Source organism: Daucus carota, chromosome 5 (genome assembly GCF_001625215.2).
Source record: "Daucus carota subsp. sativus chromosome 5, DH1 v3.0, whole genome shotgun sequence".
In the NCBI taxonomy this organism is placed as follows: Eukaryota; Viridiplantae; Streptophyta; class Magnoliopsida; order Apiales; family Apiaceae; genus Daucus; species Daucus carota.
Window position 1 is genome coordinate 7,703,579 of NC_030385.2, and position 24,621 is coordinate 7,728,199.

At 30.8% G+C, this 24,621-nt stretch overlaps 1 protein-coding gene across 1 annotated transcript; it reads left to right on the forward strand.

Annotated features, from left to right (window-relative positions):
- Positions 1–11,549: 11,549 nt before the first annotated feature.
- Positions 11,550–13,392, forward strand: LOC108221269 (3-hydroxy-3-methylglutaryl-coenzyme A reductase 2). Its single transcript, XM_064078825.1, has 3 exons — positions 11,550–11,755; positions 12,412–12,758; positions 13,044–13,392. The coding sequence occupies exons 1-3, from the start codon at positions 11,614–11,616 to the stop codon at positions 13,290–13,292; spliced, it is 738 nt and encodes a 245-aa protein (XP_063934895.1). The 5' UTR covers positions 11,550–11,613; the 3' UTR covers positions 13,293–13,392.
- The last annotated feature ends 11,229 nt before the right edge of the window (positions 13,393–24,621 follow it).

Genomic DNA, 24,621 nt, shown 5'->3' on the forward strand with positions numbered 1-24,621 from the left:
CGAGTTTAGAAGCATCGAACTGTAGCCGCCGCAGTCGTTTGTCCTCCACAAACGAAAGATCTAGAGGCCCCTCCTTCTAGCGCCAATTTGTTAACGGAGGAATTTGGTAGTTAACAAAATTTGAGGTTCATGGCCGGAATCACGATCTATGACGGTGGCTGAGCGGTGGTGATGAAATTTGAGGGGTGGCTGAGATTAGGGTTTCGAGTTGCCTCCATGTGCTCCCAACTCGTGTCCCCCTAATTTGCCTACGTACCCCTATATTTATAGGGGATCAAGCCAGTACGTAGTTCTTTTCTCCTTAGGAAACCTAAACCTAATAGGATTAGGCTTCCCCTTCTGCTATCTTCCTCCTGAAAGGGGCCCAATACGATGAGGCCTAGTCTTGGGCCTTGTAGACTCTCGAGCACCCAAAACTTACCCCAAATGCAAGGGCACTTCTCTACTCCCCGACAGGGACAACCCGCCAGACTACAGAGATAGAGCCTTCCAGGGCGTATCTTCGAGAAGGTTCCACAAGCTCCCCGACAAGGACAACTCGCCAGACTACAGAGCAAGGCCTCCTCTAATCTTCATTCTCTATCTCCCAAGGAGGGCAACTCCTCAGACTGCAAGGTAGAGTCTTCGACAAATTAACAGTAGGATCTATACACAACCAAGGGCGTCCCCCTAGGTAAAATATGTCCCCTTCTGCCCTTCAAATGACGATCTTTCTCTGTAAGCTTCAACTTGGCGCGCCCTGAAAATAAGGCGCGCCCTATCTTCTTGAACTGGTCTCTTCTGACTGACATGGCTAGTTTGGGCTTGGTCCAATGTTGAGCCCATCATAGTCTTCTTTTATGGGCCAGGTCTTCATGGTGATTTTTGCGTATAACAATTAACATTGAACGTACATATATGACTATGTTATATATCTTTGATAAATAAAACCAGATATATCAATAGTTCAGTGAAACTAAGAGATTTGGATTAAAAAAAAAACTTACAACCCATGTTTTGGGATGTTCTTATTGAGAGGATTTTGACGACCCGAAGGAGAAGAGGATCTTGACGACTTGGAGCTCCAGAATTGTTCGAATCATAACCATTTATAGATAAAATTAGGGTTAATTTCAATCTCCCGCTTTTCATTTTTGAGATCTCCCGCTTTTCATTTTTAAATATTCTTTTATATAAATTTTTCCTTCATACATAATTGTGTTACATATATAGTCTTTTGATTAAATGGTAAATCATAATCATCAAAATTATATTATTTTGTATGTCAATTTAATTGGCTAAAATATTGCCAACATTCATGTTAATATGAATAGAACCACTCACTATAACTAATTATAGAAAAATATCAATTTAATTTTATAATATATCCAAGTAAATTTTTTTTGATTATGCTAAAAGTAAAATTCTGTAACGAGAATTCACGAGTTTCTCTAATTAAAGATGAAGAAGGTCTAATAAATAATATGAAAGAACAAGACATAAAATTAATTAATCAAATTATTTCATATGAATATTACACATTTTGTTTTCAAAAATTGACAATTGATGGGATATTCGTATTATTGCTTTCTGAAAAATTTACAATAAATTATATTTAGAAAAATATAACTATGGGTTAATGCTTGGATTTCATTATGAAATATTTATAAAATTTATGGGCATTGTTCTTCCTTTGTGTTTCGGCATCTATATTTCGAAATAAATTAATCCATTTTTAAGAGGTTGTATAAATAGTTTCTAAATAGGTGTATTACTTCAATTATTATAAATTTTGACTTTTGAAAATGTAAACCAAATGTATTTTTTCATTTGTTAAATTCTTATAAATTCTCAACTTTTATATTATTTTTTGTTTTCCGAGTTACCTTCCACGGGGTTTTAGTGTTATTATGCCGGTAATTCTATTCATATTGATTTATTTGGTGAGATTTTTAAGTTTAAATATGAAGATTGGTAATTGTTTTTAAGTTTAATAATTAAAATGGTCATTCATTTGGTCCTCTAAGTTTAGATGTGGTTTTCTTTGGTACACAAGAATTAACAAAATACAAAAAAAATATATGTATGTGTGACTGGTATGATGGGGGACTAGTAATTTTCAATCCCATTCCCCCAACTTTGTGAGGTTGCATAAAATGATATATGTTAAAATGTAAGAGTATATTGTTAATTAAAGATGGCCTTCACAACTTCAAATATTTTGTCTTTTTCTATTTTATCATGAATCATTTGAGCGTTCAATATGCTAAATTCCATCTTCAGTTTTAGCGCGTGATGAATTTTATGTTATTACTTTCGTAAACTCCATCTTCCCCCTATATGCCATTAAAGTGTTTCATTTTTATTTATCTATTTACTTGAAGAAAAATTTTATATTGTCCTATATTTTAATTCTTGATTTTCATATATATTTTCCAATTTTTTCATTATTTTTAGTTATTTTCTATTACCTTCAAATATTTTCATCTATATTTGAATATTAATCATTAAAAATTTACTTTACCTAGATGCATTCTGTTATTTTCCACTTTCTAATTATTCTAATAAGCCATTCAGTAAATACCCATATTTCTTTATTGAAGTATAAGGGATCCTATCTTTCTATGCATGCATATGCACACTATTGGGTCAGTTTTTATTTCCAAGTCAGGGCGTCATTTCCCTTATATTTTAAAAAAAACAACCTTGATTTGCTTCTTCACTATGAAAGGATAGATGTTGGCTAGCTTACCGCATCAAAAAATTAAGCTCCCTTGAGATTGTTATATATGTGATTTTGGACATTCATGTTTCACGAAAAAAGATACATTAATTTACCAAATTTAAAATTTTCTTTTACTTTATTTGGTTATATCTTTATTGTTTTTCAATCATCTCAAACTTGGCGAAAGAAAGAGACATACTAATTTAGTATGCCAACATATATATTATTCTCCAATGTCTTGTTTGAAATCAAGGATTTTTATTTAGGCTAATTTATATGGGCTATAATTATAGCCTGGTTTCTTTTTTTGGTTTCAAACTTAAGAAGAATTTGTTTTGTTTTATTTTTCTTAAATTTTTAATTTTTTTTCTAAGATGTGAAATTTATAAATATTCTAAAATGGTAATCTTGGGCTAAGTTGAGCCAAAAATCTTATAAGCTTTGTTTTACATTTATCATTATCTCTATAATCCTTGGACTTTGGAAGAGGAGACACACATAGTTGATGGTTGAATGGTAAAGTTGATATTCTGGATAAAAATGGTGTCTACAAATTCTAACTTTAAAATGTTTAGTTCTCTTGTGACTTGTTAGTTTGAGTTTAATGACAGATGAATAGATGATATGGTTTGATCTTATTTTCATTAAACATGGATTTATGGCATGGGGTTAGAGCAGTCACCAACGGTAAAGAATATTACAAGTTTGTATCAAATTTTATGTAAATCACAAACTACTGTGACCTAAAATTAAAATTATAGAAAAACACATATATAATCTCAAATTGTTTTAATCAAGAGAAGAAAAATATTTATAAGCTCTTAATTAATGTTGCAAATACAAGGTCTGGTTTATTTAGGAATTAAAATTTGTAAAAATGTATGTATTCCAACCGCTCATACATTGAAATGTAAAATAAAATATCATATTTTATTACACCCATTATGGTAAATATGATATTCAATCTCAAAGAGGATTAGTCATGCTGCATCGTCATTCTCTTTGCTTCAATTTTTAATACCAGTTGGGCAATTTCTTCCCTCATCTGCCATATTCTGTTTAGGATCTCATATCGATCGCCTTCATTTGATTTCAAAGAATTGGAAAGCCTTTGCATACATTGGAGCTGAAAATTTGAAAAACAAATAATGTTAACAAGATTATCACTATATATATAAGCAAAGAAAAACCTATTGGACCCCTCATTTAACTTTTTTCACCTTAAATTCCAAAGATTTTACCAGTCTTGCAAAAGAAAAAGGCTGCAAAAATTCCAATACATTCAATGCAATAATATTAGTCCCATAAATATATACATAAGGAGAAAATAATTTGTAAGTTCTAAATTCAAGAATGATTAATCTTACATCATTAGTATATAGCTCTCCATCTTGTGGTAGCCTTTTAGATTGACATGACATACTGGGCTGGGAAACCTTCTTCTGCTTATCCTTGGATACCATGACTTCACGGAAAATACCTTGAATAAATCTCAACTTACTTGTAGTAAATCTTAAGAATCATAAAATATACTAAAATATTTGTTTAAAGTCCACATGATTTTCAAATGTAAAATTCTAAACACTTGTATCGGAGATAGAATAAGAACAATACATATAGAGACCCGGAGGTTATGATACGAATCATTTAACCGTAGATGTTTTTTGAAACTTTACACTTCAAATATTCTTGGATTGAAATTATGATGATAGAAAGATATTTTTCTTAATTAACATTGAACGTACATATATGACTATGTTATATATCTTTGATAAATAAAACCAGATATATCAATAGTTCAGTGAAACTAAGAGATTTGGATTAAAAAAAAAACTTACAACCCATGTTTTGGGATGTTCTTGTTGAGAGGATTTTGACGACCGAAGGAGAAGAGGATCTTGACGACTTGGAGCTCAAAAATTAGGCAGTGCTTCCAGAATTGTCTGAATCATAACCATTTATAGATAAAATTAGGGTTAATTTCAATCTCCCGCTTTTCATTTTTGAGATCTCCCGCTTTTCATTTTTAAATATTCTTTTATATAAATTTTTCCTTCATACATAATTGTGTTACATATATAGTCTTTTGATTAAATGGTAAATCATAATCATCAAAATTATATTATTTTGTATCTCAATTTAATTGGCTAAAATATTGCCAACATTCATGTTAATATGAATAGAACCACTCACTATAACTAATTATAGAAAAATATCAATTTAATTTTATAATATATCCAAGTAAATTTTTTTTGATTATGCTAAAAGTAAAATTCTGTAACGAGAATTCACGAGTGTCTCTAATTAAAGATGAAGAAGGTCTAATAAATAATATGAAAGAACAAGACATAAAATTAATTAATCAAATTATTTCATATGAATATTACACATTTTGTTTTCAAAAATTGACAATTGATGGGATATACGTATTATTGCTTTCTGAAAAATTTACAATAAATTATATTTAGAAAAATATAACTATGGGTTAATGCTTGGATTTCATTATGAAATATTTATAAAATTTATGGGCATTGTTCTTCCTTTGTGTTTCGGCATCTATATTTCGAAATAAATTAATCCATTTTTAAGAGGTTGTATAAATAGTTTCTAAATAGGTGTATTACTTCAATTATTATAAATTTTGACTTTTGAAAATGTAAACCAAATGTATTTTTTCATTTGTTAAATTCTTATAAATTCTCAACTTTTATATTATTTTTTGTTTTCCGAGTTACCTTCCACGGGGTTTTAGTGTTATTATGCCTGTAATTCTATTCATATTGATTTATTTGGTGAGATTTTTAAGTTTAAATATGAAGATTGGTAATTGTTTTTAAGTTTAATAATTAAAATGGTCATTCATTTGGTCCTCTAAGTTTAGATGTGGTTTTCTTTGGTACACAAGAATTAACAAAATACAAAAAAATATAAGTATGTGTGACTGGTATGATGGGGGACTAGTAATTTTCAATCCCATTCCCCCAACTTTGTGAGGTTGCATAAAATGATATATGTTAAAATGTAAGAGTATATTGTTAATTAAAGATGGCCTTCACAACTTCAAATATTTTGTCTTTTTCTATTTTATCATGAATCATTTGAGCGTTCAATATGCTAAATTCCATCTTCAGTTTTAGCGCGTGATGAATTTTATGTTATTACTTTCGTAAACTCCATCTTCCCCCTGTATGCCATTAAGGTGTTTCATTTTTATTTATCTATTTACTTGAAGAAAAATTTTATATTGTCCTATATTTTAATTCTTGATTTTCATATATATTTTCCAATTTTTTCATTATTTTTAGTTATTTTCTATTACCTTCAAATATTTTCATCTATATTTGAATATTAATCATTAAAAATTTACTTTACCTAGATGCATTCTGTTATTTTCCACTTTCTAATTATTCTAATAAGCCATTCAGTAAATACCCATATTTCTTTATTGAAGTATAAGGGATCCTATCTTTCTATGCATGCATATGCACACTATTGGGTCAGTTTTTATTTCCAAGTCAGGGCGTCATTTCCCTTATATTTTAAAAAAAACAACCTTGATTTGCTTCTTCACTATGAAAGGATAGATGTTGGCTAGCTTACCGCATCAAAAAATTAAGCTCCCTTGAGATTGTTATATATGTGATTTTGGACATTCATGTTTCACGAAAAAAGATACATTAATTTACCAAATTTAAAATTTTCTTTTACTTTATTTGGTTATATCTTTATTGTTTTTCAATCATCTCAAACTTGGCGAAAGAAAGAGACATACTAATTTAGTATGCCAACATATATATTATTCTCCAATGTCTTGTTTGAAATCAAGGATTTTTATTTAGGCTAATTTATATGGGCTATAATTATAGCCTGGTTTCTTTTTTTGGTTTCAAACTTAAGAAGAATTTGTTTTGTTTTATTTTTCTTAAATTTTTAATTTTTTTTCTAAGATGTGAAATTTATAAATATTCTAAAATGGTAATCTTGGGCTAAGTTGAGCCAAAAATCTTATAAGCTTTGTTTTACATTTATCATTATCTCTATAATCCTTGGACTTTGGAAGAGGAGACACACATAGTTGATGGTTGAATGGTAAAGTTGATATTCTGGATAAAAATGGTGTCTACAAATTCTAACTTTAAAATGTTTAGTTCTCTTGTGACTTGTTAGTTTGAGTTTAATGACAGATGAATAGATGATATGGTTTGATCTTATTTTCATTAAACATGGATTTATGGCATGGGGTTAGAGCAGTCACCAACGGTAAAGAATATTACAAGTTTGTATCAAATTTTATGTAAATCACAAACTACTGTGACCTAAAATTAAAATTATAGAAAAACACATATATAATCTCAAATTGTTTTAATCAAGAGAAGAAAAATATTTATAAGCTCTTAATTAATGTTGCAAATACAAGGTCTGGTTTATTTAGGAATTAAAATTTGTAAAAATGTATGTATTCCAACCGCTCATACATTGAAATGTAAAATAAAATATCATATTTTATTACACCCATTATGGTAAATATGATATTCAATCTCAAAGAGGATTAGTCATGCTGCATCGTCATTCTCTTTGCTTCAATTTTTAATACCAGTTGGGCAATTTCTTCCCTCATCTGCCATATTCTGTTTAGGATCTCATATCGATCGCCTTCATTTGATTTCAAAGAATTGGAAAGCCTTTGCATACATTGGAGCTGAAAATTTGAAAAACAAATAATGTTAACAAGATTATCACTATATATATAAGCAAAGAAAAACCTATTGGACCCCTCATTTAACTTTTTTCACCTTAAATTCCAAAGATTTTACCAGTCTTGCAAAAGAAAAAGGCTGCAAAAATTCCAATACATTCAATGCAATAATATTAGTCCCATAAATATATACATAAGGAGAAAATAATTTGTAAGTTCTAAATCCAAGAATGATTAATCTTACATCATTAGTATATAGCTCTCCATCTTGTGGTAGCCTTTTAGATTGACATGACATACTGGGCTGGGAAACCTTCTTCTGCTTATCCTTGGATACCATGACTTCACGGAAAATACCTTGAATAAATCTCAACTTACTTGTAGTAAATCTTAAGAATCATAAAATATACTAAAATATTTGTTTAAAGTCCACATGATTTTCAAATGTAAAATTCTAAACACTTGTATCGGAGATAGAATAAGAACAATACATATAGAGACCCGGAGGTTATGATACGAATCATTTAACCGTAGATGTTTTTTGAAACTTTACACTTCAAATATTCTTGGATTGAAATTATGATGATAGAAAGATATTTTTCTTAATTAACATTGAACGTACATATATGACTATGTTATATATCTTTGATAAATAAAACCAGATATATCAATAGTTCAGTGAAACTAAGAGATTTGGATTAAAAAAAAAACTTACAACCCATGTTTTGGGATGTTCTTGTTGAGAGGATTTTGACGACCGAAGGAGAAGAGGATCTTGACGACTTGGAGCTCAAAAATTAGGCAGTGCTTCCAGAATTGTCTGAATCATAACCATTTATAGATAAAATTAGGGTTAATTTCAATCTCCCGCTTTTCATTTTTGAGATCTCCCGCTTTTCATTTTTAAATATTCTTTTATATAAATTTTTCCTTCATACATAATTGTGTTACATATATAGTCTTTTGATTAAATGGTAAATCATAATCATCAAAATTATATTATTTTGTATCTCAATTTAATTGGCTAAAATATTGCCAACATTCATGTTAATATGAATAGAACCACTCACTATAACTAATTATAGAAAAATATCAATTTAATTTTATAATATATCCAAGTAAATTTTTTTTGATTATGCTAAAAGTAAAATTCTGTAACGAGAATTCACGAGTGTCTCTAATTAAAGATGAAGAAGGTCTAATAAATAATATGAAAGAACAAGACATAAAATTAATTAATCAAATTATTTCATATGAATATTACACATTTTGTTTTCAAAAATTGACAATTGATGGGATATACGTATTATTGCTTTCTGAAAAATTTACAATAAATTATATTTAGAAAAATATAACTATGGGTTAATGCTTGGATTTCATTATGAAATATTTATAAAATTTATGGGCATTGTTCTTCCTTTGTGTTTCGGCATCTATATTTCGAAATAAATTAATCCATTTTTAAGAGGTTGTATAAATAGTTTCTAAATAGGTGTATTACTTCAATTATTATAAATTTTGACTTTTGAAAATGTAAACCAAATGTATTTTTTCATTTGTTAAATTCTTATAAATTCTCAACTTTTATATTATTTTTTGTTTTCCGAGTTACCTTCCACGGGGTTTTAGTGTTATTATGCCTGTAATTCTATTCATATTGATTTATTTGGTGAGATTTTTAAGTTTAAATATGAAGATTGGTAATTGTTTTTAAGTTTAATAATTAAAATGGTCATTCATTTGGTCCTCTAAGTTTAGATGTGGTTTTCTTTGGTACACAAGAATTAACAAAATACAAAAAAATATAAGTATGTGTGACTGGTATGATGGGGGACTAGTAATTTTCAATCCCATTCCCCCAACTTTGTGAGGTTGCATAAAATGATATATGTTAAAATGTAAGAGTATATTGTTAATTAAAGATGGCCTTCACAACTTCAAATATTTTGTCTTTTTCTATTTTATTATGAATCATTTGAGCGTTCAATATGCTAAATTCCATCTTCAGTTTTAGCGCGTGATGAATTTTATGTTATTACTTTAGTAAACTCCATCTTCCCCCTGTATGCCATTAAGGTGTTTCATTTTTATTTATCTATTTACTTGAAGAAAAATTTTATATTGTCCTATATTTTATTCCTTGATTTTCATATATATTTTCCAATTTTTTCATTATTTTTAGTTATTTTCTATTACCTTCAAATATTTTCATCTATATTTGAATACTAATCATTAAAAATTTACTTTACCTAGATGCATTCTGTTATTTTCCACTTTCTAATTATTCTAATAAGCCATTCAGTAAATACCCATATTTCTTTATTGAAGTATAAGGGATCCTATCTTTCTATGCATGCATATGCACACTATTGGGTCAGTTTTTATTTCCAAGTCAGGGCGTCATTTCCCTTATATTTTAAAAAAAAACAACCTTGATTTGCTTCTTCACTATGAAAGGATAGATGTTGGCTAGCTTACCGCATCAAAAAATTAAGCTCCCTTGAGATTGTTATATATGTGATTTTGGACATTCATGTTTCACGAAAAAAGATACATTAATTTACCAAATTTAAAATTTTCTTTTACTTTATTTGGTTATATCTTTATTGTTTTTCAATCATCTCAAACTTGGCGAAAGAAAGAGACATACTAATTTAGTATGCCAACATATATATTATTCTCCAATGTCTTGTTTGAAATCAAGGATTTTTATTTAGGCTAATTTATATGGGTTATAATTATAGCCTGGTTTCTTTTTTTGGTTTCAAACTTAAGAAGAATTTGTTTTGTTTTATTTTTCTTAAATTTTTAATTTTTTTTCTAAGATGTGAAATTTATAAATATTCTAAAATGGTAATCTTGGGCTAAGTTGAGCCAACAATCTTATAAGCTTTGTTTTACATTTATCATTATCTCTATAATCCTTGGACTTTGGAAGAGGAGACACACATAGTTGATGGTTGAATGGTAAAGTTGATATTCTGGATAAAAATGGTGTCTACAAATTCTAACTTTAAAATGTTTAGTTCTCTTGTGACTTGTTAGTTTGAGTTTAATGACAGATGAATAGATTATATGGTTTGATCTTAAGGACAGGACCTTAACCCCAAGGAAGAGAGCCATCAGGGCCATCCATAACCAACTTGCCTGTTACCTTGCTGAAGATGGTGCGGCTACAAAGTTTAGGCGATTGTACGCATGTACAGAATCTTTGGGCGGGTAAGCGAGCTCTGGCATCTTGACATGAGTTTAGGCTTTATTGGGGGTAATTTTTAGGTCCTGGATGAAGAGGAGTATCTGCAGCTTCAGGAGGAGGAGGTGGTCTTGGAAGAGATGCATGCGCAGGCTGATGATGAGGAGGGTGGAGGAGACAATGCAGCGCAGGCAGAGGAGGGGGAAGCCCAGGTCGCAGCGACTCCAGAGGATCTCCTGGACATTGATTAATGCTCCAGGTGGACGTTGCATGGTTTCTCTGCTGCATGCCTCATGTTTCAGGCCTTGTCTCTCCACCATCTCCGTTATTTTAATCAGTATTTAGTTCTATTTTGTTTAAGTTTTTGATTATCAGGATTTGGTTTGTAAGCTTAAGTAAATTTCTTGTTTTGGGATGTTCTTGTTGAGAGGATTTTGACGACCTGAAGGAGAATAGGATCTTGACGACTTGGAGCTCAAAAATTAGACAGTGCTGCCAGAATTGTCTGAATCATAACTATTTATAGATAAAATCAGGGTTAATTTCAATCTCCCGCTTTTCATTTTTAAATATTCTTTTATATAAATTTTTCCTTCATACATAATTGTGTTACATATATAGTCTTTTAATTAAATGGTAAATCATAATCATCAAAATTATATTATTTTGTACATTTAATATTTTTTGGCTTTTCATGTATACATTGCTCATTGTGAATACCTTATGTTTGTGTGGAAGATGCTTTGACAAATCAGTGATTTTGATTGTAGCATTTTGTATATTTGGGTAATGACTTGTGATTTGGTTATAATGTCTAGTTGCTATGATTTTGATTAAGGTAATCATTGTTTAACATGGTGATGATTTGGGAGCTATTATTATGTTAAGATGGTTTTTAGTTTTTAAATATTGGTAATGTTTGATATGTACATTGTGTTTAGATGGGAATCTTGTGTCTGATCTGAATCTTGTGGTTTCAGATCCAGCAGATTTGCGAGACTGCAACGCCTTCAATGCTCAATGGCAGGAAAGAATCTTTACATCAGATTTAGCTGTAGCACTGGGGATGCAATGGGGATGAACATGGTTTCAAAGGGGGTCCAAAATGTCCTGGATTTTCTTCAATGTGATTTCCCCGACATGGAAGTGATCGGCATATCTGGTGCGTTGTTATACTTTTACCTAATGGAGTTCTTATAGATATAGTATTGTCTAGCAGAATAAGATAGATATCTAGTGGGGGTGGGTTGACTAGGTGCATAAATGGATTAAATTTCTTTCCTTTCTTGCTAAGTGGGTATTTGGGTGGATCAAACTTTTAGAACTACTAATTCTGAACTCCTAAATTTACTCATTTCGATAGTACTTGTGCACTTTAATGGATTAACGAGTGTATTCAAATGAAATTTCTCTTGGGGTTTTGAGGTAATATATATGAATTTTACTCGTGTAAGCAATGAGTTCTTTACCCACCCAAGGGGTTAAAATCCTCTCACTAACGAAGTAATTCTGTACGCCTCTTTTATCTTTACATGTAATGTCCAAGGCTGATTTACATACAGACGACTTTAGTTGTCTTTTGTAGTCAGAATGGCAAATGCCGCCTTATATCACTATATAAAAACAGTACTCTACATGACTTCATCAATTATTTTGCCCACTTTAATGAGTCGGTGCATGGTTTTAGCTTTGTCAGCACGTGTTTTATTACTAGCAACATTTACTGGTGGCTTTGTAGCTATCTTTTTAATATATCACTGCTGTATAACTTTGATCTGTATTCATTTTTTCTTGTGTGTGCTTTCTCTTAATGGTCAGGTAACTTTTGTTCCGATAAGAAACCAGCTGCTGTCAATTGGATCGAGGGGAGAGGAAAATCTGTTGTCTGTGAGGCAATGATAACTGAGGATGTTGTGAAGAAAGTGCTGAAAACCACTGTATCTGCCCTTGTAGAGCTTAATATGCTCAAGAATCTGACTGGTTCAGCCATTGCTGGTTCTCTTGGTGGCTTTAATGCCCATGCTGCCAATATCGTATCTGCAATTTTTATAGCCACTGGACAGGATCCAGCACAAAATATTGAAAGTTCTCACTGTATAACCATGATGGAGGCCGTCAACAATGGAAGAGATCTTCACATTTCTGTCACCATGCCTTGCATTGAGGTACTCTACCCTGTTTCTTTATAGTATATTATCCACGCTTGTCAGTCTGCATTATATCAAGTCGGTCTTTAGCAGCTAAAAATTCAGCCAGTGGTCGAATTTTGGTATGAGGTTACTGTGGTCACTGTAGCAACAGCTTAACGCTATTCGCTTGTTCAGTTTTAGACCTTAAAAATTTTCGAGGCCATTCTTGTGTTTAAACTTGAATGTTCTTAAAAACTGGTTCGTCCCCCAGAATGAATCGCGAAAAAGGTGAATGTTAATCAAGGTATTTTCTATTATCAGGTTGGAACTGTCGGAGGTGGAACACAATTAGCATCTCAATCTGCTTGCTTGAACCTGCTTGGAGTAAAGGGTGCAAACAAGGAGTCCCCTGGTTCAAACTCTAGGCTCTTGGCCACCATAATAGCTGGTTCAGTTTTGGCTGGGGAGCTGTCCTTGATGTCTGCTATTGCGGCCGGGCAACTCGTTAGGAGCCACATGAAATATAACAGGTCTAGTAGGGACATGTCCAATATTGTGCTCAAGGATTAAGGAGTGCTTGTATTATCTGGAGTTCTCTTGTTTGCTAATAGACTTTTAATTTGCTTTGTTTGTGAAAATTTAACTTTATTTGATCAGATTTATTTATTTATTTCGGTAACCAATAAAATTGCAAGCAGTACTACATCTCTTTCACTGGTGCAGTTTTAAAATGCTAACGTGCTGTTGTACAAATTTTTTTTCTCAAGAATAGAAGTTGGACACTATAAAATGGGTTGCGTAGTTGTATAATTTTGGGCACGGTACAAGTATTTTGTATTAAAAGGCAAGGCAAAATGTGGGATGTGACACGGTAATATTCTTGTTTGATTGATATTTTTCTCGGAACTATTATGTTATATATATGCATTATGTCATATAATGCATCATTTATAGTCATATCGAAGTATTTGACTGGAATGTGTTTCAAAGTTGTACTATGATGTACCCACTCAAATAATCTGTGGATTGAGTCTCCTAGCTATCTCAGTTTGTTGTCAAAGATAGTGTCAAAGTTATGGAATCATTCTTAGGGGTAGTAGGCCATTACCATACATAGGGCATGCATTTGGCATATATACTTAAGTAGCAAATTTGTCAAAATATGATGTTTCGGTAAGTAGAGTCTGACAATCTGCTATTCAATTTATATACAGTGTTTATTATTTTTGCTAGTAAAAGAGAAGGCCAGATCACAAGTCATCGGATGCAGAAGTTTTTACTAAAACCCTTACTCGCAAACCTGAATGCAAAATACAAGCCTAATTCTGATGTGATGAAACTCAGAATCATAAGTAAAATATGTCCTGGTCAATCCATTTAATATATATTTTATCTTCCGAGTCGATGCAAAAAATATATATGTTGACCAACGTTTATTTTGTAAGATACGATTAAGAAAAACTAAAGTCATCAGACGGACTTGATGGTTTTGAGGAACTAGTTTCGGCTGGCAAAAATCGCGTGCTCCGGATTGACTAATAGGCAGACATGACGTGAAGTCTGCGAAAAAATCCCACTCAGGCTCGAATAGATTCGTACATACAGGAGCTGACAAAAAGATATGCGAGGAACTTGCTGCCAAAGTGCGGAGAAGCTGAACATGAGGGTGGACGATGAAGTGGATGCCAAGGTTAACCAGAAGGTCGTGCCAAACTGAACTTTTGGACATTCAGTACCTTTTGAGCTAGTTCTTAAATTTATGATGTTGCGTTCTAAGTTCGCTAAGTCTAATGGATAATATTGCTTGTTTTAACTTCTGTTAAAAGCGTTGAAATGATGTTAGTTGTTTATTACTGGATGATGATGTTGGGATGTTATATGGATGATTTTGTTGGATGTTATATATTATTGAATGAAAGCCAAGTTTTAATTGATTTTTTGTTTTATTTTGTTTGGAAATGCAATATTTAAATTTTAGAATTTCATAATTTTGTTACATTAAAGGTGTTGTAGTAGGTACCCAGTATGTGTTGTTATTGGCTTGTGTATGCTATGTTGCAGGGTTGTTCAAGCTGTTTACTCCAAGGGATGAAGCCCCCTCAGCCCACCTTCAGCAGACTAGTATATTTATTTAAAAATAATAAAGGATTCTTTATGACTAATATATTTGTAAAAGATAAAGGATTCTTTATGTCTCTGTGTTGTTATAAAAATTGTGGAGACAGTTGGGATGAATTCATCATATATATTATTAGAAGAGAAAATAAATTAATATTAAATTGAAAATTGAAAATATTATATTTATTAATATTAATTAAATTTTGAAAATTTATTCACATGAAAATATTGTTAAACCAAAATACACTTAATAAGTTTAATTATAACTTTATGAATATACTAATATTTTTAGATTTTTAAAACTTCCAAATGATAATATACAAATTGCATCTTCACCTTTATATAATTAAATATTAAATTAATTTTTGGAAACACAGGAAAATTTTAGTGGCTTAATTTTAAATCACAAGGAAAAAGTGCAATTATTATGCACATTTTTACTGTGTGATTTACACAAAAAAGTAGGATAGAATGAATCAGTAGAATATTTAAGTGTCAAACTGTACGTATTTCTTTTCAAGCAAGTTAATAAATAATATAACATCTTATTTTCTGAGATTAATCGAGAAGAACAAATAATTAGTAAATAATTTCACATCTTATTTTATGAAAATATTGTTTAAAATTTACAAAACAACCGGCAACTGGCGGTTTACTGCGAACCGGTTTTTTTTTGCTGTTATATAAATATGGATTTGGGGGGGAAATCAGTTGCATCTTCTTCAATTCCATTTGCATCGTCTTCAAACCAAGAACGCCTTTCATTTCCATGCTCTAGGCTCTAGCTATGTCACCTATGTCAACTGCTTTTCGTAAAGTAAGAATTCATATTCTCTGCTTTTGTTTCTTATAGCAAATCGTACTAACTCTATTATTTTGTGTTGGGGAAATTAAATGTACATAATTGTACAGCCCACTTTTACAACCAACAAATCGTGATCGTTGGTTGAGTGAGATCTACGGTGCTGGTTGCGTACATTAGTGACTTAAAGTCACTGATCAGTGATTTTATATCACTGATGTCCCCTCTATAATTTCTTTTCCTATCAATACCCTTACCGCATTAATAACAACAGTGATTTCAAGTCCTTGATGGTGTATACATTAATAACAACAGTGAGTTCAAGTCCCTGATGTGTACAATGTTATTTACATTTTTACTAAATGATCCGTACTTACGGTTGTTAAGGTCTAAATGTATCAGTGATATTATAAGAATTTCAGAAGAAAAAAAATAACTCTATTTGTATTTGTATTGAGATTTTAGCAGTCAAGTAGTGGTTTGTTTGACTTGTACTATTATCGTGTACTTTATCATGTATTGCTCTTTACATTTTTAAAAAATATTGATCAATGATCTAACCGTATGGATGTGAAGATGTATATATTTTGATGCTAATTAAAAAGAAGTTTCAGGAAAAAATAATTATATCTGGATTGAGATTTCAGCAGTCAACTAGTGTTTTGAGTTATACTAGTATCTAGTGTTTTATCATGTATTACTGCTTACATTTTTTTAAAAATATTTCTGGATGATCCAACCGTACAGATGTGGAGATTTATATATTTTGATGATATTAAAAATGTTTTATAAAAAAATAATTTTATTTGGTTGAAGAGATTAGCAGTCAACTAGTGTTTGACTTGTACTAGCATCTAGTGTTTTATCATGTATCACTGCTTACATTTTTTTAAAAAATATTTCTAGATGATCCAACCGTACGGATGTGGAGATTTATATATTTTGATGATATAAAAAAAGCTTCATAAAAAATAATTTAATTTGGATGGAGAGTTTAGCAGTCAACTAGTGGTTTGACTTATACTAGGATCTAGTGTTTTATCATGTATTACTGCTTACATTTTTAAAAAAATATTCTGGATAATCCAACCGTACGGATGTGAAAATTTATATATTTTGATGATACTAAAAAAGTTTCAGAAAAACATAATTTTATTTGGATGGAAAGATTTGTCTCAACTAGTGGTTTGACTGGGAGTAGCAACTAGTGTTTTATCACGTATTACTATTTACATTTTTTAAAATATATTTCTAGATGATCCAACCTTACAGATGAGAAGATTTATATATTTTGATGATATTATAAAGTTTCAGAAAAAAATAATTTTATTTGGATGGAGAGTTTAGCAGTCAACTAGTGGTTTGACTTGTACTTGCATCTAGTGTTTTATCATGTGTCACTGTTTACATTTTTTAAAATATATTTCTAGATGATTCAACTGTACGGATGTGAAAATTTATATATTTTAACGATATTTAAAAAGTTTCAGAAAAAAATAATTATATTTGGATGGAGAGTTTAGCAGTCAACTAGTGGTTTGACTTGTACTAGCATCTAGTATTTTATCATGTATTACTGCTTACATTTTTTTAAAAATATTTTTGGATCATCCAACCGTACGGATTTAAAGATTTATATATTTTGATGATATTAAAAAAGTTTCAGAAAAAAATAATTTTATTTGAATGGAGAGTTTAGCAGTCAACTAGTGGTTTGACTTCTACTAGCATCTAGTGTTTTATCATGTATTACTGCTTACATTTTTTAAAAAATATTTCTGGATGATCCAACGATACGGATGTGAAGATTTATATATTTTGATGATATTAAAAAAGTTCCAGAAAAAAATAATTATATTTGGATGGAGAGTTTAGCAGTCAACTAGTGGTTTGACTTGTACTAACAACTAGTGTTTTATCATGTATTACTGCTTATATTTTTTTTAAAATATTTTTGGATGATCCAACCGTACGGATTTAAAGATTTATATATTTTGATGATATTAAAAAAGTTTCAGAAAAAAATAATTTTATTTGGATGGAGAGTTTAGCAGTTAACTAGTGGTTTGACTTGTACTAACATCAAGTGTTTTATCATGTATTACTGTTTATATTTTTTAAAAAATATTTCTGGATGATACAACCGTACGGATGTGAAGATTTATATATTTTGATAATATTAAAAAAGTTTCAGAAAAAAATAATTATATTTGGATGGAGAGTTTAGCAGTCAACTAGTGGTTTGACTTGTAGAAGCATCTAGTGTTTTATCATGTATTACTGCTTACATTTTCTTAAAAATATTTTTGGATGATCTAACCGTACGGATTTAAAGATTTATATATTTTGATGATATTAAAAAAGTTTCAGAAAAAAATAATTTTATTTGGATGGAGAGTTTAGCAGTCAACTAGTGGTTTGACTTGTATTTGCATCTAGTGTTTTATCATGTATTACTGCTTACATTTTTTAAAAAAAATATTTCTGGATCATCCAACCGTACGGATGTGGAAATTTATATATTTTGATGATATTAAAAAAGTTTTAGAAAAAAATAATTTTATTTGGATGGAGAGTTTAGCAATCAATTAGTGGTTTGACTTGTAGAAGCATCTAGTGTTTTATCATGTACTAGCCTTTAACCCGTGCGAAGCACGTGCGGGTATAAAATTCGTAATTTATTAATTATAATTTAAATTTTAACATCATCTTATTAGTATTTTAGTATTAATGAATCGGATTTTAACCATATTATATTTACCAACTGATTACATTTTTTGGACGACTACGAATTATACCAATATCGGTTTATTATAATATAGTATATAAATTATATATAAATTATATTTAAAAAGAATAATGGTGGAGTTTTTATCTTGTATTACATCACAAGTGTTTGTAATTTGAACCATATAAAACTCTTTAATATTGTAAGAGTAAGAGAATTTTACATGTGACAGACTTGTAGTTATAAAGGAGATGACCAAACCAAAAGTTTGTACGACTACAAATTATACTCATGATGGCTTATTATAGTATAGTATAGATTACTGCTTACATTTTTTTAAAAATATTTTTGGATGATCTAGCTATACGGATGTGGAGATTTATATATTTTGATGATATAAAAAAAATTTCATAAAAAAATAATTTTATTTGGATGGAGAGTTTAGCAGTCAACTAGTGGTTTGACTTGTACTGACATCTAGTGTTTTATCATGTATTACAGCTTATATTTTTAAAAAAATATTTCTGGATGATCCAACCGTACGGATGTCAAGATTTATATATTTTGATGATATTAAAAAAGTTTCAGAAAAAAATAATTTTATTTGAATGGAGAGTTTAGCAGTCAACTAGTGGTTTGACTTGTACTAGCATCTAGTGTTTTATCATGTATTACAACTTACATTTTTTAAAAAATATTTCTGGATGATCCAACCATACGAATTATATATTTTGATGATATAAAAAAAAGTTAATAAAAAAATAATTTTATTTAGATGGAGAGTTTAGCAGTCAACTAGTGGTTTGACTTGTGCTAGCATCTAGTGTTTTATCATGTATTACAACTTATATTTTTTAAAAAATATTTCTGGATGATCCAACCGTACGAATGTGGAGATTTATATATTTTGATGATATAAAAAAAATCATAAAAAAATAATTTTATTTGGATGGAGAGTTTAGCAGTCAACTAGTGGTTTGACTTGTACCAGCATCTAGTGTTTTATCATGTATTACTGCTTACATTTTTTAAAAAATATTTCTGGATGATCCAACCGTACGGATGTAGAGATTTATATATTTTGATGATATTAAAAAAAAATTCATAAAAAAATAATTTTATATGGATGGAGAGTTTAGCTGTCAACTAGTGGTTTGACTTGTACTAGCATCTAGTGTTTTATCATGTATTATAGTTTACATTTTTGAAAAAATATTTCTGGATGATCCAACCGTACGGATGTGTATATTTATATATTTTGATGATATAAAAAAAATTCATAAAAAAATAATTTTATTTGGATGGAAAGTTTAGCAGTCAAATAGTGGTTTGACTTGTACTAGCATCTAGTGTTTTATCATGTATTACAGCTTATATTTTTTAAAAAATATTTCTGGATGATCCAACCGTACGGATGTGAAGATTTATATATTTTGATGATATTAAAAAAGTTTCAGAAAAAAATAATTTTATTTGGATGGAGAGTTTAGCAGTCAACTAGTTGTTTGACTTGTAGAAGCATCTAGTGTTTTATCATGTATTACTGCTTACATTTTTAAAAAAATATTTCTGGATGATCCAACCGTACGGATGTCAAGATTTATATATTTTGATGATATTAAAAAAGTTTTAGAAAAAAATAATTCTTTTTCGTTTGATATTTTAACAGTCAACTAGTGGTTTGACTTGTATTTTGGTTATTTGTAAGTAAAATTATTTTTCAAAAATATGTCTGGATGATAATAAAAAATATAAATTATATTATTAGTTATAAGTGATGAGTTTTTATGTTAAGCAAAATAATCATCTAAATTGAAAAGATAATATGTGTTGTGTTGAACTTGTGCAAAGTTCCATCCTTTTCACTTTATTATTGTTCTTAAAAAATCACGAACTTAGTTTTTTTCGTTAATTATAGATATAACTAAGCTCCTATATCTTATGTTAATCAAATGCTAAACAAAAATCAACATTTTTTAAGTTTTACTTAAAATCATGTGAGTGACTTGAAGTCACTAGTATTTACTTGGAATTTTTTTTTCCCGTGTCGCTTATTTGTTACTTGAGATTCTTTCCAAACCTCTAAATCAATCTCCAAAATTACAACAGTGACTTGAAGGTACTGATTTTTTTCACTTAGAATTTTTTCCAAGATTACGCATTAGTGACTTCAGCTCACTAATGTTCTTTACTTAAATTTTCCACGTTTTCATCAGTGACTTAAGGTCACGGATATCCCCAAAACTATAACAGTGACTTGAAATTATTGATGTTCTTTACTTAAAAAAATTTCCACCGCTCTAGTCTTGAGAGCTAATATAACGATTTCATTTCATCAGTGACCTTATTTATGATTTTTTTACTAGGTAGTTGGGGTGTTGGTACATTGTTGGCTGATGTAAATTAAATGCAACATCAGTGATCTCATGTCACTGAAGGTGAGAGGGATAATACCGACATTTTAGGTTTTTCGCTCAACATCAGTGACTTCTAGTCACTGATTAGTGACTTGAAGTCACTGACGTGGCTATTTAATATTTTTTTCATGCGTCCGGAAGATCATGTCACTGATGTACTTCATTTAATGCACACCGTCAGTAACTTCAAGTCACTGATGGTGTACACCTACCTTTCCTGTACAATTGTGTACATGTAACCAGCCCCTTTTGTGTTTATTGAGAATTTTATCATTCATCCGAGTTTGTATTTTGCGTTTTTGCGGCATTCATGTGCTAGTATTGAGTTGTGGCTCGGTTTATTTAGATTAATATAGCTAGGTTTATATGATTGCTGTATTTTGCTCGAATCAGGCACTGAGTAGAGCGGTTGCATTTGTTAGAGTTGTGATCTGATGGAGTCTAATACTGACATATTCTCTGCTTTTGTTTCTTATAGCAAATCGTACTAACTCTATTATTTTGTGTTTATTGAGAATTTTATCATTGATCCGAGTTTGTATTTTGCGTTTTTGCGGCGTTCATGTGCTAGTATTGAGTCGTGGCTCGGTTTATTTAGATTAAGCTAGCTAGGTTTATATGATTGCTGTATTTTGCTCGAATCAGGCACTGAGTAGAGCGGTTGCATTTGTTAGAGTTGTGATCTGATGGAGTCTTTTACTGACTCAGTTGTTTTGTTTTAGTTACTGAGTGTTGTGGTTAATGTTCTTTGTGTTGCCTTTCTTTTGATTTTGTTTAGTCGCCTGAGTCGTTTTTAATCGAATTACAGTTCAAAGGTCCTGAGTCGCCGAGTCTGTTTCGAGTCAGTCCTGCGGTCTTTTGTGATTTTGCGGCTAGGTTTATATGATTGCTGTGTTTTGCTCGATTCAGGCACTGAGTAGAGCGGTTGCATTGTTAGAGTTGTGATCTGGTGGAGTCTTTTACAGAGTCAGTTGAATTGTTTTTCAGTCCTGATTAACGTATAATGTTCTCTGTTATTTCTTTTGGTTTTGTTTAATCGCATGAGTCGTTTTAAATCGAATTACAATTCTTGCTTTTGAGTCAACTTCTTCGTTTTTTATGGTGATTATGCTGAGTCCACAGGACGAGTTGCAGATAGATTTTAGTTTAATTTGTAGATTTTGATTTCATCGAGTTGTGTTTTGAAAAGCAGAACATGATTCAGTTTATACTTTGAGCCTTGTTGTGTAAGTTCTATTCATTTGGGCCAATACTTTCAGTAGACTCCTCTGTATTGCATACTCTATTTAGTCAAAAACTTGGTTTACATGTTTTAAATGTAGATGAAATAGGTTGAGCTATACTTGTTAATTCTGTTGGCATGCTGGATGGAATGCTGCAAACTCATAGAGTTCATTACTTCTTTAAATAATCTTGACAGTTGTATGTTATATAACTTCTTTAAGTTTAAATACTAGGTAAGAAAGGATTCTCATACAAAGGCGGAATTATCGGACAACACCCATCTCTGCTACTCCTCCATCAGAACGTATGTTACTTGATAATCTGAATTTTTGTAGACACACATGTGCACATAGATACATTGATGAATACAATGCACATAGATACATTGATGAATACAATTTCCAGCTCTTAGATATGACTTGAGACTATCTGTCAATCAAAGGAGGTTTGATGTCTCTATTCATGGGTACTGGTGTGCTATCTTAAAGAGTAACTCACCATTTGTATCCCATCTGGTTAATGTTCAACCAACTTTTGCTGATTTTACCCGTGCTGAACAGGTACAAACTTCATTGATTTAACACTTTGTTACATATGTAGGGATACTTTCTAATAATCATATTACCTTTGTAGGAAATTAATGCCTTGGACCCTGTGGCTCTAGAAAAACTAAAACTGATGTGGCCAAGCTGTGGGAGCAAGAGCACAGAAGATTTAATGATGCATCAATTTGCAAAGCATGCTCTCATTGCTGAGAATAACTACAAGGTAAACTACTTCAAGAAGACTCTGGATGTAAGCACCCCATTCTTCCTAGGGGACAAGGATATTAGAGCTTTTTTAAGAGACAATTATGCTCCAGGAGTCAAGTATAATACTCACCTGGTCAATACAGATATTGACTATTTTGTGGGAACTAGGACCAAGATTGGATATGCTAGCTATGGTCCTCTTACACTGGATTCTATTTCTGTTCTTCATGATGAATTTGACCAGCCCATTCACCATCCAGATAGGAACTTGGCTCATCAGAACCCCCGGCCTCGTGACATGATTGTGGTTAGAAGATGATCAGAGATCAGCATTACATTCATGTTAATACTTGTAAATCAATATTTGGTGGCTACTTGCTTACTCTAATTCCCTAGTGTCACAATTAAAGCACTCTAAATGCAGTTTATGTGTTCCTCTTCTTTTTTTATTCTTGTTAATGCTTGGAAGTGTTACACAGCTACATGTAGGACTTACTCTAATGATAGCACTTTAAATGCAGTTTATGTGTTCCTCTTCTTTTTTTATTCTTGTTAATGCTTGGAAGTGTTACACAGCTACATGTAGGACTTACTCTAATGATAGCACTTTAAATGCAGTTTATGTGTTCCTCTTCTTTTTTTATTCTTGTTAATGCTTGGAAGTGTTACACAGCTACATGTAGGTTGCTTTATTATAATCTTGTCCAATGTATAGTTGTAACCTTATCCCCAGTGTTTTTCTTAGGAAACACTTTGTGTGTGACTAAGAGCAACTTTAACGTAAACAACCTTGAAGGTTTTTTGTCGCCTCCACCTAGGCAAATATAGGAGTAATATTTAAATTCTCTTTCTTCCACCTCAGTAAAGAACTTGTGTTGTAGATTTTCTCCAATACTAAGCAATCTTATCAAACTTGTTTGTTCTCGTGTATGTTATTCTAAGGAGTACTGTTATTGGCTTTACAATGAAGTTCCTGTTCAAACAACTCCAAGGTAGATTGAATCTACTGATCCACAGTATATTGAATAGAAGGGAAATGATCACCACATTTGAGAGGGAAAAGATGAAACACACCAAATTTGATTAAAAATTAAAATTACATAAAATATGAAGCACACCGAATTCAAAAATTACTACATAACATCATTATTTCGAAATAAAAAATAAAAAACTAATTAAAATGATGTCCAAACTAAATCCATATATTTCCACCGTTGTTGAGATTAATCCCTTCATCATAATTAAAATGAGAAAGTTGGTATCAACAGCTCTATTTTATTAACGTTACATTCCTTCTGCATGAAAAGAAACACTGCAATAGGTGGGGTCCATGTGTTAATATTAAAAAGCAACTTGGCTTAGTCAGCAAACACTCCTTTAGACAACATGCGTTAACTTTACTGTTGCACTCGGCGGCGTTGACCAGATTGATACTCGTAGTCATACATGTGCATGATGAACTCTCTGCATCCTTAACTTTACTGCTGCTGCACGTGCTCTGTTTACAACCTGCAATGAATGGTGGATATTTTCAGAATGAGCATATTGATCATGCTATAGCAGGGTGATTGTTGTTTTCCCTACATAAATATTCTTAGAGTTAAATACTATAATTTATTATTTTGTCTATAACGAATTTTATGTTTTCGACGCTTTGTGTATCTATATTATGCATTATACATATTGTGTATTTGAAGTTTTTGGTTTCATGCTATTTGTGTATTATCACTGACTTCCCTCTTTTAACTTCCGGGTAAACTCACAACAAATTGACCAACTTCGTACAACATTTGCTTAGCCTGCAGTCATGAATATACTCCAAGCTCCAAATTAGGAGCACGTTGCTGATATCAATGTT

What these genes read in the sequence shown, in the direction of transcription:
- LOC108221269 (XM_064078825.1), top strand. Translation starts at nt 11,614, where the DNA reads ATGGCAGGAAAGAATCTTTACATCAGATTTAGCTGTAGCACTGGGGAT. An exon ending in GGAAGTGATCGGCATATCTG is followed by an intron (nt 11,756 to 12,411) that starts GTGCGTTGTTAT and finishes CTTAATGGTCAG; the next exon opens with GTAACTTTTGTTCCGATAAG. An exon ending in TCACCATGCCTTGCATTGAG is followed by an intron (nt 12,759 to 13,043) that starts GTACTCTACCCT and finishes TTCTATTATCAG; the next exon opens with GTTGGAACTGTCGGAGGTGG.